This window comes from Larus michahellis, chromosome 7 (genome assembly GCF_964199755.1).
Source record: "Larus michahellis chromosome 7, bLarMic1.1, whole genome shotgun sequence".
Lineage (NCBI taxonomy): Eukaryota > Metazoa > Chordata > Aves > Charadriiformes > Laridae > Larus > Larus michahellis.
The window spans coordinates 4,353,796-4,370,419 of NC_133902.1; the positions used below are offsets into that span (position 1 = coordinate 4,353,796).

The 16,624-nt window shown below is 51.3% G+C and overlaps 2 protein-coding genes across 4 annotated transcripts in view; one reads left to right on the forward strand and one right to left on the reverse strand.

Moving 5' to 3' along the window:
* Nucleotides 1–124: 124 nt before the first annotated feature.
* On the reverse strand, nucleotides 125–2,526 carry SDF2 (stromal cell derived factor 2). The gene is made up of 3 exons (XM_074594490.1): nucleotides 2,325–2,526; nucleotides 2,046–2,242; nucleotides 125–1,100 (listed from the first exon to the last, which is right to left on the reverse strand). Exons 1-3 carry the CDS (start codon nucleotides 2,488–2,490, stop codon nucleotides 813–815), a joined length of 651 nt encoding a protein of 216 aa, XP_074450591.1. The 5' UTR covers nucleotides 2,491–2,526; the 3' UTR covers nucleotides 125–812.
* Nucleotides 2,527–16,624, forward strand: part of SUPT6H (SPT6 homolog, histone chaperone and transcription elongation factor) — a 30,322-nt gene continuing 16,224 nt past the window's right edge. Inside the window, exons 1-13 of one of the 3 annotated variants that reach the window (XM_074594489.1) lie at nucleotides 2,527–2,614; nucleotides 8,830–8,971; nucleotides 9,453–9,611; nucleotides 9,801–9,871; nucleotides 10,529–10,724; nucleotides 11,405–11,489; nucleotides 11,883–12,156; nucleotides 13,374–13,475; nucleotides 13,979–14,095; nucleotides 14,637–14,726; nucleotides 15,325–15,467; nucleotides 15,727–15,878; nucleotides 16,392–16,490. In XM_074594489.1, coding sequence (XP_074450590.1) covers nucleotides 8,863–8,971; nucleotides 9,453–9,611; nucleotides 9,801–9,871; nucleotides 10,529–10,724; nucleotides 11,405–11,489; nucleotides 11,883–12,156; nucleotides 13,374–13,475; nucleotides 13,979–14,095; nucleotides 14,637–14,726; nucleotides 15,325–15,467; nucleotides 15,727–15,878; nucleotides 16,392–16,490 — 1,597 coding nt within the window. In that variant the 5' untranslated portion in view covers nucleotides 2,527–2,614; nucleotides 8,830–8,862. Of the gene's footprint in view, nucleotides 2,684–3,179; nucleotides 3,320–8,829; nucleotides 8,972–9,452; nucleotides 9,612–9,800; nucleotides 9,872–10,528; nucleotides 10,725–11,404; nucleotides 11,490–11,882; nucleotides 12,157–13,373; nucleotides 13,476–13,978; nucleotides 14,096–14,636; nucleotides 14,727–15,324; nucleotides 15,468–15,726; nucleotides 15,879–16,391; nucleotides 16,491–16,624 lie in introns of those variants that run through there. The other 2 variants (XM_074594487.1, XM_074594488.1) reach the window with 2 other exon arrangements.

Consider the following 16,624-nt stretch of genomic DNA (forward strand, 5'->3'; position numbering starts at 1 on the left):
CCGGCACCGGGATAGGGACGTGGATGCATGGCGGGGCGGGGGGGGGGGGGGGGGGGGGGTTGGGGGAATGTCACCGGGTCCGCTCCGCCCCGCCACCCCCCGCACAAACAGCCGCACAACAGGGGAGGATTCAATTCTTTTATGGCCCCAGGACCCCGCCGGGCGCAGTTTGGGGTACAGCGAGGGGTGGGGGGGGTTACCGGGGCACAGTGGCCCTTTGGAGGGTCCTCAGCCGGAGGGGACCAGGGTGGGGACGAAGCTACAAGGGAGTTGGGGAGTTCTGGAATCTGCTCTGGGTTGGGTCTGGACGTGGGGCTCAGCTTTCTGCTGGATTCGGGACACGGGGACCTTCTTTGTGCTGGATCTTGGACATTGGGGTCTGCTTTAGGTCAGGTCTGGACACAAGGATCTGCTTTGGGTTGGATTTAGGATGTGGGGACCTGCTTCATGTTGGATCTGAGACATTGGGTCCAGTCTGGACACGAGGATCTGCTTTGTGTTGGATTTAGGACATGGGGACCTGCTTCATGTCGGATCTTAGATGCTGGGCTCTGCTTTGGGTCAGGTTTGGGACGGCAGGATCCGCTCCGTATCAAATTCAGGATGTTGGGATCTGCTTTGTGTTGGATTTGGGACAGCGGTATCTGCTCCGCATCAAGTTCAGGACATGGGGATCTGCTTCAGGTTGGATTTGGGGCTCTGTATCCTGGCGTGCGTCAGACCCACATGGGGACAGGGGCCATCCCTGGGACCAAGCAGCCACAAACACTGCAGGGCAGCGCCCAGAGGCTCGGCAGCAGTCTGTCTGTCCATCACAACTCAGCGTGGTACTGCTCCGATTTGAAGACCTCGCTGGGTTGCATGAAGATGCCCTCCATCACCTTCCAGTAGTTATTCTGGCTGGAGGCGGCCATGCCATGCACCTCCTTCTGCCCGTGGATGGGCCGCCCGTACTGTTCCCCCGTCACCGAGAGGAAGACATCGGTGGAGGTGTGCTGGAAGCGCACCTCGCTGTCCCGCGACCAGTAAGTCCCACTGCACACCACCGTCCAGTCATCCAGGTAGTCGCCCTCACCAGCCTCCCCAAACGCGCTCACCTCCTGTGGGTGAAAAAGAGCTCATTTTGGGGCTGGGATGAAGAGAGAGGGGCGCTCAGGGGTGTTGAGTTGGGCTCAGAGGGCAAGGGGAGGGCAGAGGAAAGGGCTGGGTCTAGGGGACAAGGTGGGGGACGTGGTTGGGACTGGGGCTCTGCTGGGAGTTGGAGGGTCTGGTTGGGACTGGGGGCCTGGGAGGGGAAGGGGGAGCTGGTAGGGACCAAGGAACAAAGTGGGACTGGTAGGGACCCAGTTGGGACCAGGGAACAAGGCAGGGCTGGTAGGGACATGGGTGACAAGGGGGACTCGGTCGGGACTTATAGGGACAGGGAGAACCCAGTAGGGACATGGGGGACAAGGTGGGACTGACAGGGATGGGGAGAACCTGGTAGGGACTATGGAACAAGGTGGAGCTGGCAGGGATATGGGTGACCCAGTTGGGACCAGGGAACAAGGTAGCACTGACAGGGACATGGATGACAAGCGGGACCCAGTCGGGACTGGTAGGGACAGGAAGAACCCAGTAGGGACACGGGGGACAAGGTGGGACTGGTAGGGACCTGGGGGACCCGGTTGTGACTAGGGAACAAGGCAGGGGTGGGACATGGGGGACAAGGGGGACCTGGTCGGGACTTGTAGGGCCAGGGAGAACCCAGTAGGGACACGGAGGACGAGGTGGATCTGGAAGGGACTGATAGGGACAGGAAGAACCTGGCAGGGACTGGGGAACAAGGCGGGCTTGGGAGGGATATGAGTGAGCCGGGACTGGGGAACAAAGCAGGGCTGGGACACGGAGGACCTGGTTGGGACAGGGAGAACCCAGTCGGGACTCAGGGGCTGCGGCCTGGCCGGGGTGACACGGGGGAGGGGGCGTTGTACCTGGGGAAAGGGGCTGGGTTTGGGAGACAAGGTGCGGTCCTGGGGGAAAAGGGGGGTGGTCCCCGGGGGTACCTGGTTTCCGGAGAGCGGGGAGGCGAAGTGGTGGCTGTGGAGGTTGCGGCCGGTGCCCAGGTGGGTGAGGCGGATGGCCTGCCCGCAGCGCACCGGCGTGCCCCGCTCGCAGACGGCCGCCGTCCTGCCCCGCACCCGCCAGTAGCTGTTCCCGTCATCCGCCGCCGCCACCCCGGTCACCGACTGCTGCCCGCTGCCTGCCGAGGGGGGAGAACCGCGCTCAGGCCCGGTGCCGGTACCGGGGAAGGAAGGGCGGGGGTAGGGGGGATGTCCCGTTACCGGAGCCGTAGCGCACGTCGTGGGAGTGCAGGCGGACATTGTGCCGCACGTTGAGCAGCTTCACCACCGAGCCGCAGGTGACGGGCCCGGGGCCGGCTCGCACCGCCGCCACCAGCACCAACACCGGCACCAGCACCAGCCTCCCCACCGCCGCCGCCGGCCCCATCCCGCCGCCGCCGGAAGCGGAAGTGGCGCCGCTCCGCCCGCCCGGAGGTCGCCGCTCGTCTGCTCCGCCCCCCCTCGCTCGCCGCCGCCGCTGCGGAGGCCTCCATTTTCCCTCGGCGCCTCGGGTAAGGCCGCGACGGGCGGGACGGGGGCTGTGACGGATCGGGTGGGGACGAGCAGCGGCCCTCCGGTCGGTAAGGCTCCGTGTCACCCCGGTAGGCGCTGCGGGGGGGCGTTGCCAGGGGAACCGCGGGCCGCGCAGGGCCTGGGGCGGCTCCGAGGCCTTCTGGGCTGGGCGGCCCCGGCGGACCTGGGCCCCGGTAAGGGCGTCCCGGTGCTTGGTGTGGGGCTGGGCCGCGAACCCCGGTACCGGCCGCGGAGGAGGCTGGCGGCGGCTGGAGCCTCCCGGGGCGGAGACCCCGGTTGGGGACGGTGCCGGGCTTGGGCGGCGGTGGGGGGGGGAAGGCTCGACGGTAGGCAGGGGGCCTGTGACCGGGGTAGGGGGCTGCTCCCCTGGGGATGGGAGGGTGCCAGTTTCACCCACCCACCGGAGCGGCCTCGGGGCTGCGGAACATCACCGATATGGTGGGAAAAGCTGTGATGGACGTGGAGAGCGTCGGCCTGCTTTTCTCCCGGGGCGGGGGGGGAAGGTTCTGACCTTTGTTTCTCAGGTATGCTGGTGGCCCACCCCGCTGCGCAGGTGTGATTCCTGGAGCACCGCCTGTGGTTTTGTAAGCTTCTGACAAGGTTTTCCATGAAAAGCCAAAGGACAGCGGCCTGGGAAGGCCCTTTTGGGGATTAATCACTGACTAAAGGGTGGCAAGGACAGGGTAAGGATGGATGGTTGGTGCTCATGGCGGAGTGAGGTTATTGTGGAGTTTCATAGTCATCTCTGCTGCCTTTTTTTTCATGAATATGGTGATGTGGAGAAGGAAAATTTAATCCTAAGTCATTGAGGATAGCTAAACTAGACTGTGGGAAGCTGCAGAGACCAGATAATATTGACTGGCTGAGTGCTAGTGTGGTATATGAGATACAACAGCAACGGGTGTAATGAAGGTAACAAACACCGCAGCAATTGACTCTACATCAGCTTTTACTGTTCAGGAAAGAACTGTTGGTGTCTCAGCAATTGTTCTTTTAAAACATCGCTTCAACACCCCGCCATAGCCTAAAAAGGATATTTTGGACTTACTTTAAAGGAACAGAGAACAAAGCAGAAAACATCATTACTGCTGCGTAAATCGTTGTCAGTTTGTGCCCTGATGATTGCTGGCAGTTCTGGTTAGCCCCTCTCAAAAGGGCAGCACTGGAAAAGGCAGGGAGCAGCGCAGACGAGCAGGTTTCTGGGCAAGCAAAGCCTTCGTTTCCTCACCTTAGGGGAGAAGCTTGCTGACAGGAGATACGATGCAGGTGCATGAAGTCATGGGCAGGTCAGAGAACGCAAGGAGGGAACATCAATTTTCTGTTTCTTACAGGAAATTATGATGCAGCAGGTCTAAAATAAACAGGCGGAAGTGCTTTTTCACACAACATGCTATTAAACTGTGGCACACTGCCACGGGATGTTCCACCGCCCGATAGCATCAGGGGTGGTGGGACTGACGGGGAGCATTAAAACTAATGAAGGAGGTAGTGGAAGTTCCTGAGCTGCAGTGGCTGGCTGCCTGGACTTTCCCTGTCGCAGCATAGTTCGCCTCCAGTCATCATTTCGCCCCTGTGCTCCTTCGCACACCTACCACCGAGAAGGGTGGGAGTATCTGGTTTAGGTCCTGACTTCAGAAACTGGTAAAACAGCTGTAAAAGCTAAATACAAAACTACATATTGCTGATGCCGTATCAGGGCTGGCAGACCCCAGCGGAGATTGGCCCTACAGATGTCCCTGCCCGCACCAAGGAGTGGCTCTGAGGACGAGCTCAGCGCTGACGAGGTGCCCGTGAGGATAGTTTGTTGTGGTGCCTTACAGTGCTTCACGGGGATGTTTTTATTATTCTCATAAGCTTCAAATTAAAAGATGCCAATATGATCTTGTCTGAACTCTGTGGTGGGATGCAGCCTGGAGACCACTGCTTAGTGATTAGTGTTAAATCCACACATTCTGGCTCAACTGTGGCTTTTTTTTTTTTTTTTTTCTTTTTTTAAGAAAACCAAAATTGTTTTCATTTTGAGAGCTTCAGGGAGTGGAACGGTGGTGTTACCTTTGTAGTTTGTTTGCATTTTCCTGATGAGCCATTTATTGCCACAGTCTTTTACACCAGCGGACATACTTGGGCCGTGCTGAAGTTAATTTCCTGAGTCTTTCGTTGACAAAATGAATAGATTGGGCTTCCTTAGGCTCTACGTTTTAATTGCCTTCCCAGCTTTCTTATTCTCACAGAGCTTGCTGAATCCTCTGCAATTTAACTTTTCTCTTTGAAGTGTAGACATGAGAACTGAGCAAAACTCTTCAGTGGTGGCTTTGCTAACGTGGTTCCATGGACCTACGTGATTTTAACTGGACTGTGAGTTGAACAATGAAATGGCAGACGTTAAAGCAATCCCTGTCCAAACCCTCTCCCCCCTCCAAAAAAAAAAATCCACAAAACCATTATTAGCATGGGTCAGGGCCTTGATGTAGTTTCTCCCACGAAGGGTGGGGAGAAGTCAGGACTTGCTTCTCTTCATCCCCCATGCTGTAGTAAGCCTAGATTAGCACTTGTTTTTGCTGTGTTGTGCATTGTCACTGATATCCTGGGACTGATTGCTGAATAATAAATGTACCTCACTGTGAGGACACTCCTTAGTTATTCTGGAGCACCACTGGGGTTTCTTGCCTTAGTTGTCATCCCTGTGTCTGGATAGCGTGAGATGCTTCTGGTTTCCCTCAGCCCACACCTGCTCATGCTGTGAAGCTCCTGCCATTCCCAATGCCATCCTGCACGCAGTTGTCTCCCTGCCTTGCCAGAGTGCCACCTTAACTGGCAAGGTGCAGGAGCTTTTCCTGTAACGTATTCTGATGTTTCCGTTTCTAAACCTGACGAGTTAAATTTTACTGGTGTGCGATGTACAAAGCTGCGTCTGCCTCCAGCGCCGTGATGTTTTGCAGTCCTGAGCAGCCAGCAGGTATCTGGATGCGTGGCCCAGTCTTTACAAGTATTTGAATGCCTGATTTCCAGAATTCTCAGGTCCACTACAAAGCAGCACTTGTTCTAAAGGCGCTGCCTCGCCTAACCAGGGAGTTAGTGCCTGCAGCCGATGTCCAGCCCGGTCCTGCTGACCTGATCAGAGATCTACAGTCTCAGTATTGACAGCGAAGGGAGATACCTGCTCAGGGTCATCCCAGTTAAAAGGAGCTGTGGACTCTGGACAATTGCTGTTGTGCCCTTGAGCTGAGCAAAGTGCGGATGCCCCTGGTCGAAAGCAGAGGTCGTGTAATTGCTCAGCCCTGAGCTGCTCCAGTGTCGCTGCCGGGCGGGAGAGGCCGTGCTTGAGGTGCCTGGCTCGGCACGGAGGCACCCGTGCTTCCTTCAGGTGCCGTTGCAGCACTGCTTGCTGCATTGCCGTTGTCTAGTAGCCGTAGGGTATCTTTGGGGTAAAGCTGTTTATGTATCACCGATAGGAGCCTGTCTGCTTCAGTACAGGTAAGCGTGCAGGATTAGGTGCAGTCTCCCTGTCTTTTTGGTGTTCTAGTGCAATTTAGTACTTGCTCCCGTCCTGCAGCAATCTCTGACCCTCTCCTCGGAGCGTTACAGGAGACAGGGATGCTGCTGTGCTGCTCGAAGGAAGGGCCTGTAGCATGATACAGCTGGGCTGGCCCGGCAGTCCTCAGTCTGGAGACTCTTAAACCCTACCCAAGCCAGACGAGCAGCACTGCTTGAGCAGCACTCTTCCCGTGGGACTGACTGCTCGGGGGACTCCCCCCGGGCGGCAGTGCTGGTCTGAGCTCTGCCTCTGCCCCTCTGCCCCCACTGGCTGCAGTCCCTGCCTGCCTCCCTGAACTGTTTTATTTCAAATGAAGACCTTCCTGGCATGGAGGGTGGGAGAGGCACCTTTAGTCCGTATCTGATTCAACATCTCCTTGGTAATAGCTACCCTTGCTTCTGTTTGTCCTGCGAAGTGACATCCCCGCTGTCCTGAGGTGGATTTTACTGGAGCTGAAAGCACCTGGTTTTGTGGGTGGATGGCTTGTGCGGAACCTGCTCGGCTGGATCATTAAATGAGATGGGTTTCCTAAGTCATAGCTGTTCCCTGTGTCCAGACAAATTTGATTTGACGTGAACTGAAGTTGCCAGGAAATGGTAGAACAAGTGATGAGGAACAAAGTTGGAATTGCGAGTGAAACGCTTCGCTGGCAGTGCATAGTAAAATTGCATGTGGTGCTATGACAAGGGGTTTTCTTTCTTGCTGGATTTGTCTGTTGATCATGGACGGGAGAGAGATGAGGTTATCAGACTTAGAAATGGAAATGCTCTAGGAAAAGCCACTTAGCCTGCACTTTTGTGTATGTTAATACACCCTGATGGATAAGTGAAGAAGAATTGTTGAGAAATTGTGAAGTTGACATAATGTTCGTACACAGGCTGGTAAACATAACGATTCCTGTTCCTTTACTGTATGTAGTTAGACAGTATAGCAGCAGCATTTGTTTCAGGAACAAATTTGTTTATTTCTGAGAGGGATGCTTAAACACGTGTGTGTGACTTCTACGGTGTCCTCTCGGGGACGGGGGTCACCCCATGCCCACGCACCCAGCCAGGGCAGCGATGTCCGGTCTGGGTGCAGAGCAGCAGCCTTGGCCTGCCACGATTTCGGCCTGTCTGGAGCATTGTAGATAGATGTTGGCCACAGCCATGTAATCACCAGCCAAGGAGAATGAGCTGCTAGCTGCTCGTGTCTGAAATCTGGGAGAGGTTGTCTTTGTTGTGGGTTTTCTTTAATGAGATACGGCCGACACATTTCTTTGGAGCTATTAGTATTTTAAGACTTAAAAGATTATCCAAGATTGGCCTTGCCCTTTTTTTTTTCTTTGTTTTTTTTTTTTTTTCTTTAACTGAGAAGTAAGTCCCTGGTTTTCTCTAAGTTATTGTGTTTGTGTACCAGATGTGTGGATCTCAGGGCAGAACAAGAAGTCTCACACACGAGAAGTGTCATGGCAAAGCCTTGATCAGGTTGTCCCATATGGGACTAATTTCCTTCAGCTGTTTCTTTGCAGTGGGGAAATGATTATGGGAACATTTTGAAGCATGTTAGTTTAGATATCGTTCCCTGGCATATGGCATTCTTTTCTCATCTTTTTCCTCTTTTTTTATGTTAAATTACATCAGATGTAATTTAACATGGAGGTTCTGGCTTTTGATCTGACACCTCCTCTGAACTTCTTTTTGTACCTTCCCAAAGGCTGGTTCTTCTTCCTGGACTGGCATTTTCATCTTCACAGCCATTTGAGAAATTGATTTGGTTTTTCTTGTAGCTCACTTTTGTAAGCTTCTGTTTTTTTGGTGTATATAAAAAGGAACTAAAAAAAAAAATCCTTTGAAAATTTTAAAAACGACAGCAAGTTTTGTAACCACAAGAAGTGAAAGGCTCAGAGAGGCAGAACTTGAGCCACGTCTTTACGGACACACACATTCCTTTGTGCCAAGCTTGATTTATACTGCTTCCAGAAACCCCAGTTGGGGAAAACCATAAAACATTCTGGATATAGAACCATTTCAGTAGTCTCTTGTTAATTCCTAAGCTCTGGACAGATGCCCCTGGCCTGGAACATCCCGGCTGTGGCTCCGGCCGTGCAGGGCGGTGGAGTTGGGCAGTTGGCAGCCCCCAGGTCTCTCTCCTGTTTGCTCCATGGGGGTCTGCAGAGCCTTGCTAACACCCTGCAATTGCAACTCAGTCAAGGCCCTTTTCAGGGTTGCCCTGGCGTCATTAACTGTGTAAGGATTAATCATATTAAGAACCTAATTGGTTGAACTGTGTGCCTAACAGGGTGCAGCATCAGTGGCAGCATGGAGTTGCTTTCCTGGCTGCGTGGGAGGGTATGGACAGGATGAAGGGCTTGGGCTGCGTGTGCTATTTCAGCCGCAGCCGGGAGCTCAGCTGTGTAACAAATGCTGCTGTGACAGGTCCTGTCTTGCTTGCTGGGACACGGGTTGACAGGAGCTAGCAGCACTTGGCTGCTGGCTCCGCTTGCCTAATCTCTGGTGACAGCGATGTCCAGGCAAGGTGAACACAGGGTAATTCAGGGCCTCGATAGATAATTTTAAACCCTCTTGCCTTAAGTGTCTTCTCTTCAAAATCCGGTAGGGGGAAGTGCTTGTGTTTCGCTCGCTTGGCTCATGCGATGGATGTCTCCTTTTTCCACAGTTCCTGTGAAGCCGTGCGTGAGACGCTGCAGTCATGTCTGACTTCGTAGAAAGTGAAGCGGAGGAGTCGGAAGAGGAGTACAACCAAGAAGGGGAGGTTGTGCCCAGAGTAACCAAGAAGTTTGTAGAGGAAGATGAGGATGGTGAGTCTGCCTGTCTGTTCTGAGTTTGCTGAGTCTGTGTGCCTCGCTGCTCTATTTTACATCCCATGACTCTGCAGATGGAGCAATAACTGTGGTATAATAGTATGGCCATCTGTAGTCGATAATCTCAGCTGTTTAAGTGCTTCCCTTTCTCAAAGTGCTTAGGTGGTTTTTATATTTGGCAATAGAAAATACACTGCCTGATCCCCGTAGGACTTGCAGTCTCACAATTTGATAGTAAACAGTAAAAGCAGAGGAATTTTCCCAGTGTGGCCACTCCACCTGTTCCCTCCGCAGAGCGAGCATGAGACAAGAAGTGGGGTTCTGGCACGAGCAGCTCTCTGGGTTCTGTGTCAGTAAAAGCGTTCAGTTAAAACTCTGCATGGATAGTGTGAAGGAAGATGCCATTTGCATAGAGCTGAGAAGGAGTCTCGGCAGATAACCAATGAGTAAATGTCTAATGCTTGCTGCTCTCCAACAGATGAGGAAGAGGAGGAGGAGAACCTTGATGATCAAGATGAACAGGGGAACCTGAAAGGATTCATTAATGATGACGATGATGAGGAAGAGGAAGAGGAGGAAGAAGCCAGTGACTCTGGAGACTCTGAGGACGATGTTGGCCACAAAAAGAGAAAGCGCAGTAAGTTTTATGATGATTGTTCATAGCGGGCCACAGCGTAATGCTCTCACACTGCCCTGCCAGAGAGCAGAGCACTCTCTCTGCCTGGGGTGCCTGCATGGGCTGGATAAGCTGTACCCCTCCCACTGGTTGGTCCATTCCCACATTAGTAAAGGGAGAGCGTAACTTGTCTCTGCTTTCTTCTCTTAGCTTTTGATGACCGCCTGGAGGATGATGATTTTGACCTCATTGAAGAGAACTTGGGCGTTAAAGTCAAAAGAGTGAGTTGTGTTCCCATGCTGCTGTTAACGGTGTGATACATCTTAGCATGAAGGAGGGTGAGCTCCTGCCTGGAGTGCACAAGTGGTGCCTCCTGTCTGCTCCTGCCCTCTTGGACAGGGAGAGCTGAGTGCTTGAAGCAGGATCTCTCCCTGCCCAGGGCAACTGGGAACTGGCTTCCTAGAGTTTGCAAGACACTTTCTTCTGGTTCCTAAAGTCTGGTGTACTCCTCCCCTCCCACCTCTGCAAGACGGTCTCAGAGGAGCCCATCTTCCCATAACTTTCTCCTGCATGGTGCTAACCTCAAAGTCAGCACAGGCTATTATGGGCTCTAAAGCTCCTTCTGTCACACTCGATAGAGGCACATCAAGCCAAACTAACACTGGTGATGACAGCATGCTGGTGACACAGGCCTGGACATGGCGCAGTCCTCAGCAGGCTCAGTTATGTTGTGCACGTTGCTGTGCCCAATGAGGATCTGCAGCGCAGCTCCTGAGGGGATGGCTTTTCTCCCCTGTGTGCCTGTGCTGGGCTCCATCCTGCTCCCTCTCGGGTGCCACCTGGGGAGCAGAAGTGCAGTTCTGGCCTGGCAGAGAGCACACCGAGCTTGAGTGTCTGTGCCAGGAATTACATGCACTAACAAACCTTTTTGCTTGCAGCAAAAATTCAGGCGTGTGCGAAAAATGTCCGATGATGAGGATGACGAAGAGGAAGACTATGGGAAGGAAGAACATGAGAAGGAAGCTATTGCTGAAGAAATCTTTCAGGATGGTGAAGGCGAGGAGGGAGGGGAAGCTGTTGAAGCTCCTGTTGCTCCACCAGAAGAGGAAGAGGAGGAGGAGGAAGATGAATCTGGTGAGTATGGATGGTCAATTACATCCAAAGTTTGTCCTGAGATTAAAGCACAGGAACCAATTTAAGACTTTCTCTGATCTATAAATAACCAAACCATGTTGTTGTCAAGCTCTTGCTGGTCTGATGAGCACAATCTTTAGAATGAAACGTTTCTGGGTGGCAGGTTTAGTTTTTCTGTCTAAACCGCTTTGTCCAGAAGCACATTACATAGGCTGAGGTGTTGAATGTCCCCTCTAAGCTGCCTTCAAAATGGAAATGCTTCAAAGGAAGGAAGTGAAGGCACTGTTTAGTGCCAGTAGCACAGCACACGCCTTCTCTTCAGCATCAGCCCGTCACCACTGCTAGTACCATACTGAAAGAGTTTCAAGAATTCTTTCTGTCTACTGTCCAAAGCAGCAAGGCCTTTTCTGACTGCATTTTCAGTGCACTGAGCTGCAGATAGTTGCCAGATGGCTTTGCCTGTGTTTGGAAGTTTCTTCTGGCTTGTTATTGTGGTTCAGACTCCTGGAATGTCTGAGGTTGGTGTAGGAGATGCTGTGGGCAGCTGAGCAGGCTGACAGCCCGTGGCAGCCTAAGTCTGTGGTGGAGGCTCATAGTTGCACTGGCTGAGCTGAGCTTTGTGAGAGGTACCAGTTGAACACGCGAGTGTCCTTACTATTAAATTGCTTCCCAATGTCCAGACATCGATGACTTCATTGTGGATGACGATGGACAACCTCTGAAGAAGCCAAAATGGCGAAAGAAGCTCCCTGGATACACAGATGCGTAAGTATTGATTGGAAGTTGGCCTGGAGCCTCGAAAACAGCGCTCAGCTTGCTTGATTCTTGCAACTGCAGAGTGATTCAGCTTGTGGTTGGATACCGCTGGTCTCTTGCCCCAAAGGAACCTGGTAAATTTAAACACAGGGCTTTTACCCTGTGATTTCTTAAATGTCTGATTCCTTCCTTTCTCCCCTGGATTTTCTACAGGGGTACCAAAACCAGTCTCTTCAGAGAACTATTTGCATGTAAAGCTCAAAGAGTTGTCTGTCTATCCATAAGTTTTTAGGCTAGGTGCAAAATTAAAGCGTAGACTTGGGTGCTCTGGCCACCTCTGCGTGGCTAAAAAGATGTTCTGTGAACTGCACCGTAGGGCTGAACGCTAGTTTTGCCTTCCAGTGCTTTGCAGGAAGCCCAGGAAATCTTTGGTGTGGACTTTGACTATGATGAGTTTGAGAAGTACAACGAGTACGATGAGGAGATGGAGGAGGAATATGAGTATGAGGATGAAGAAACCGAAGGGGAGACCCGTGTACGACCCAAAAAGACTGCCAAGAAGCGCGTCAGTCGGCGTAGCATCTTTGAGATGTACGAGCCCAGTGAGCTGGAGAGCAGTCACCTGACGGACCAGGACAACGAGATCCGCATGACAGACATGCCCGAGAGGTTCCAGGTGAGGGAAGAGCGTGCCCGTGTGCAGGCAGAAAGCGTTTCGTCTCCTACTGTGTGCAGCAGGCCTGGGACCTGCGGGCTGTTTTTCTCGCCTGGCTGCTGGCTGGATTTTAGCATCTCTTTTTTTCCTCTTTTGAAGATCCCACCCGTCAAATGTATAGGCTAAAACTCTGCATTCAAACGTTTCAGTGACATTGTGAGCTGTTGTAGCTGTGCAAGCGCTATTTTAGCACTGGTCATAGTTTCTCTTTGGCCACTGGGTGCCAGTGTTGCACTCCTGGGAGTGCTGCAAGGGCTTGTGCTCTGCTGAGACCTCCTCTATGCTGGATGCTGTTAGTAATCCCATGAGTTCTATCTGCGGACAGCAAGAGTGAAGCTACAGTACTGGAGAAGGTTTGCTAGGGTTTTTTTAGCCTACTTGTGTGCCAGCCAACGCGTAACTCTTCCATACAAGGTGTTTCTGTAATGCACTTTAATCCAAGCTATTGGGACTTATGCGGCTCTCATTGTGGAGTCCCATTTGTGCTGCTAGGAATCATTCTAGTATTTCGTATTTTTGTCTTAATTTTACCCTGTAATCAGGTTTTCCCTGAACAGTCCGTGTTCTTCGGTCTCTCTTAAGTGTATGTTAATGTAATTCTGTGCAGAGGCTTGTTACCCTGTTTCGTAAAGTGGGACATCTGAAGCTGCCAGCTTTTCAGAAGGACCTTTCTTCCCATGCCAGTGTGCACAGCACAAGGGAACGCTGTGTGTAATGTCTTCTGGCCGTATGTGGCCTGTTCAGACATTTTGTCGTCTTCACGGATGTCAGTGATGATTAGAGCAGGCCTTCTGAAAAAGAATTGGCTGGGACTAAACACTCAGAGAGGGTTTGGAGCTGCTTTATGTTCTGTTATTCTATGGCTGCACCAAGAAAAGTGATACCCAGGCTAGAACAGGCACAGATAGATTGGAACAGAGGAGGGTTTGGGAGTCTGGTAGGAAGCCTGGGTACCCTGACTTGGTCATCATGGGAGATTTCGCACCATTGCAGGCCTTTTCCACAAGCCTTTGACAGAATTGTTTCTCCCTTTAGCTAGCGTAAAGCTGATGCAGGTTTCCTGTGTGCTCAGAATATAATAATTTCCAGAAAACAGTAATTTCCAGGCTTCTTGAAGACATGGTAGCACAAGCCCTGATGTTGCACATGCCTCTGCTCATCCTGTTGTCTTTTCACAGTTGCGATCCATCCCGGTGAAGAGTGCTGAAGACGATGAGCTGGAGGAAGAAGCTGACTGGATTTACAGGAACGCGTTTGCGACACCCACCATCTCCTTGCAGGTAAAGGATTATGCCCGGGACTTCTGTGCTAAGAGGACTGGAAGGTGCTGTAGATTTCCAGCCTGGAGACATTGTTCCAGGAGTCTGCTCAGAGGAATGTGGTGCCCAGTACACCTACCTTTCTGTTTTTGAGCATGTCGTTTAACATGCACGTTATCTTCATTTTCGCATCCATAAAACAGGATAAAAAGGAACCCAGAGAAGTAGCAAGGATAATTGTCAAGAATGATTGAAAGATCTCTGAGCCACTGTGCTCTTAGGGCTACACTAGTGTTAGCCATGATCTGATTTTAACTATCAGTTACCGTGGCCAGATGCTCCTTCTCCATTTTTCTTAAGCCTGTCAGGACTAGGATGCTTTTCTGTGGTCTAAAATCGGAGCGTGTACCTAAGCCTTCATTCCCAGCTAACAAAAGGACCACCGTTTTCCAGCCTTAGCCTGGGCTGCTCTTTTGGGGGTCAGCTCAGGAATACGGTCAACACGATATTTTTTTTCCTTTTAGGAAAGTTCTGATTACCTTGACCGTGGACAAGCCAGCAGCAGCTTCAGCCGCAAGGGGCCCAGCACTATCCAGAAGATTAAAGAAGCCCTGAATTTCATGAGAAATCAACATTTTGAGGTAATTCACAACTTGGCTTCATTGCCAAGATAAGATCTGAGTTGCTGTCTCTTTATCCTGACAAGATTAGCAGAGGGGCTGCTGCAAGTATTTAGGGTAGCAAACTAGAAGGGGCTGAGATGCCATACCTGATTGCCTCTCCTGTGACAAAGTGATGCTTCATTGGAAAGCGCAGCTCGTCTTACGTGAGCTGTGGCAACGCAGGTTTTTAAAGCCTGTTTGGTGGGCCTGCCGTCCTTGTATTTCCCTGATCCTGGACAAATTGATGCTAAATGAGGTAGAGGAATTTCAGAGTATCCTGAGCCTTGCTGGATCTGTTCAACCTATTCTCTGAGGTGTGCCTGATGTTGCAGCAGCTCTTTGGTATATGTGGTGTATTCTTTGGTGGAATGGTCTCAAGAGCTGGGACGTGACTTGTTAGATCTCCCACGCTGCTGCCCTATTAGCTTGTTCTCCCGCGTGGAATAGAAGCACTCTCTGGACACCTGGCTGCCAGGAACAGTCACCTACATGGTGGTGATGAGTCTTATTTCTTACCCAGGTCCCATTCATCGCCTTCTACAGAAAGGAGTATGTGGAGCCAGAACTGCACATCAATGACCTGTGGAGGGTCTGGCAGTGGGATGAGAAGGTGAGGAGTGTTCTCACTGCTTGTTAGCCGTTAACAAGCCTTGAGTGCTTAGCAACAATTAAAACCACCAGTGTGCTATCAACACTATTTCTCATTCCAAATCCAAAATATAGCACTACAACAGCTCCTAGCAAAAAAGTTAACTCCATCCCAGCTGAAACTACGACACGTGTCTTCCCACCTAGCCTGATACAGCAGATTTTGTTTCGGCGGTGGAGACCTTGTGTGCTTTTTTCTGCATGTTTGCTATCACGTGGTGGTAAAGGGTTATCTGACAAAAAGAGGGTTCAAAATAGTCCTTTCCCTTCACCAAATTCCTTTTGTATAGTGACCTTTCTTGCAAGGAGTGCAGGTTCCTTCTCTACTATCAGGTAGATCCAAACCTTGATTATTTTGTTTTTCTGTCAGTATAATCCATCTCTGAGATGAGACCTGCCACATGTGTCACATCTGGGCTTGGCTGTGGATGAAGATTTTGATGATTATTTTTATATGACAAATATCCCGAGGTCTTGGGAGCCCATGTTTGGGAAGGGAGGAGTCAGATGTGACACACAACTATGGTGCATTTCACTGGAAATCTTTGCTCTCATATTAGTGGACCCAGCTGAAGATCCGCAAGCAGAACCTGACACGTCTTTTTGAGAAGATGCAGGCCTATCAGTACGAACAAATCTCTGCTGACCCAGACAAGCCCTTGGCAGATGGAATAAGGGCTCTGGATACTACTGACATGGAGAGGTATGGTGCCATGACTTTCTTATATTCATTCCAAAATGATTTAAAAATTGTGTTAACTTGCCCAAACAGCACAGGCTCTCTGGCCACTGCAGTGCATTGACTTTAGCCTCCCCACAAAGACAGTAATGAGAAATATTTGAAACTCTTTTGGAAGATGAGCCCAAGCTCTGCCTGATCTGTACCAGAGCATGTTCCTTGAGTGCTCTGACCATGGCTCAGCTGCAAGCAGGGTGTAACGTGCTGGCTTTGCATGCCATAGGCTGAAGGACGTGCAGTCCATGGACGAGCTGAAGGACGTGTATAATCACTTCCTGCTGTACTATGGGCGAGACATCCCCAAGATGCAGAATGCTGCCAAGGCTGCTCGAAAGAAGCAAAAGCGTATCCGAGAGGATGGTGAAGAGGAGGAAGGTTTGTCCCCAAACTTGATAGTCTCCTAATTGTGGGCTGTTTGAAAATCCTGGTTTAAAAGAGTAGTTAGAAAGTTTGTTGAAAAGCCCATTTGTTTGCACAGAGCATCTCTGCTGTTTGCTTCCATCTCAAGTTAGTCCCAGGTCTTCTAGGCATCTCTGAAAATGCTTAAAGTTTGCCACACAAGGTGCTGCTTTTCCAATGGACTGACTACCACTCCTCGTGGTAGGGGCCAAAGCAAGGATCAATCACCTCGATGCGTGTTTTAATGTGCAACACAGAGATGCTGCTATTAAAGCTGCAAAAGAGTGAAACTGAAGAGAAGATTTTCGGGGTGTTTTTCTAACCCTGAATAATTTTAAGGCTACTGTAACCTTTGAGATGTGTTTGTGGAATCTAGGGACTCTGTTGCACGATGTAGATTGTGTTTGATCCCTCCGCTGTGCTTCTGACACCCTGCAGCTGTCTGGATGCCTCTGTAAGGAGGCCTTGCTAAACATATCCTTCCCATAGGTGAAGGGGAGGATGCAGAAGATGATGAGCAGAAAGGACCTGAGCTGAAGCAGGCTTCCCGTCGGGATATGTACACCATCTGCCAAACAGCTGGGCTGGGTAAGGGCTGTGCTCTGCGTCACGCTGAGCTTGCAGTGGCCTAGCCCACGTGCTCCTCTGGGTGTTGTGGCTGACCTGTGGAAGGAGGAGCGGTAGTGTTGCTCAGTATAAGCTACAGTACCCTTATGCTCCTC

Bases quoted from the DNA above. Each gene is read 5' to 3' on its own strand.
- SDF2 (XM_074594490.1), bottom strand. From the start codon at position 2,490: ATGGGGCCGGCGGCGGCGGTGGGGAGGCTGGTGCTGGTGCCGGTGTTG. The intron at 2,243-2,324 runs GTAACGGGACAT...CCCCCTCGGCAG, and splicing joins CGACGTGCGCTACGGCTCCG to GCAGCGGGCAGCAGTCGGTG. The intron at 1,101-2,045 runs GTACCCCCGGGG...TTTCACCCACAG, and splicing joins CCCCGCTCTCCGGAAACCAG to GAGGTGAGCGCGTTTGGGGA.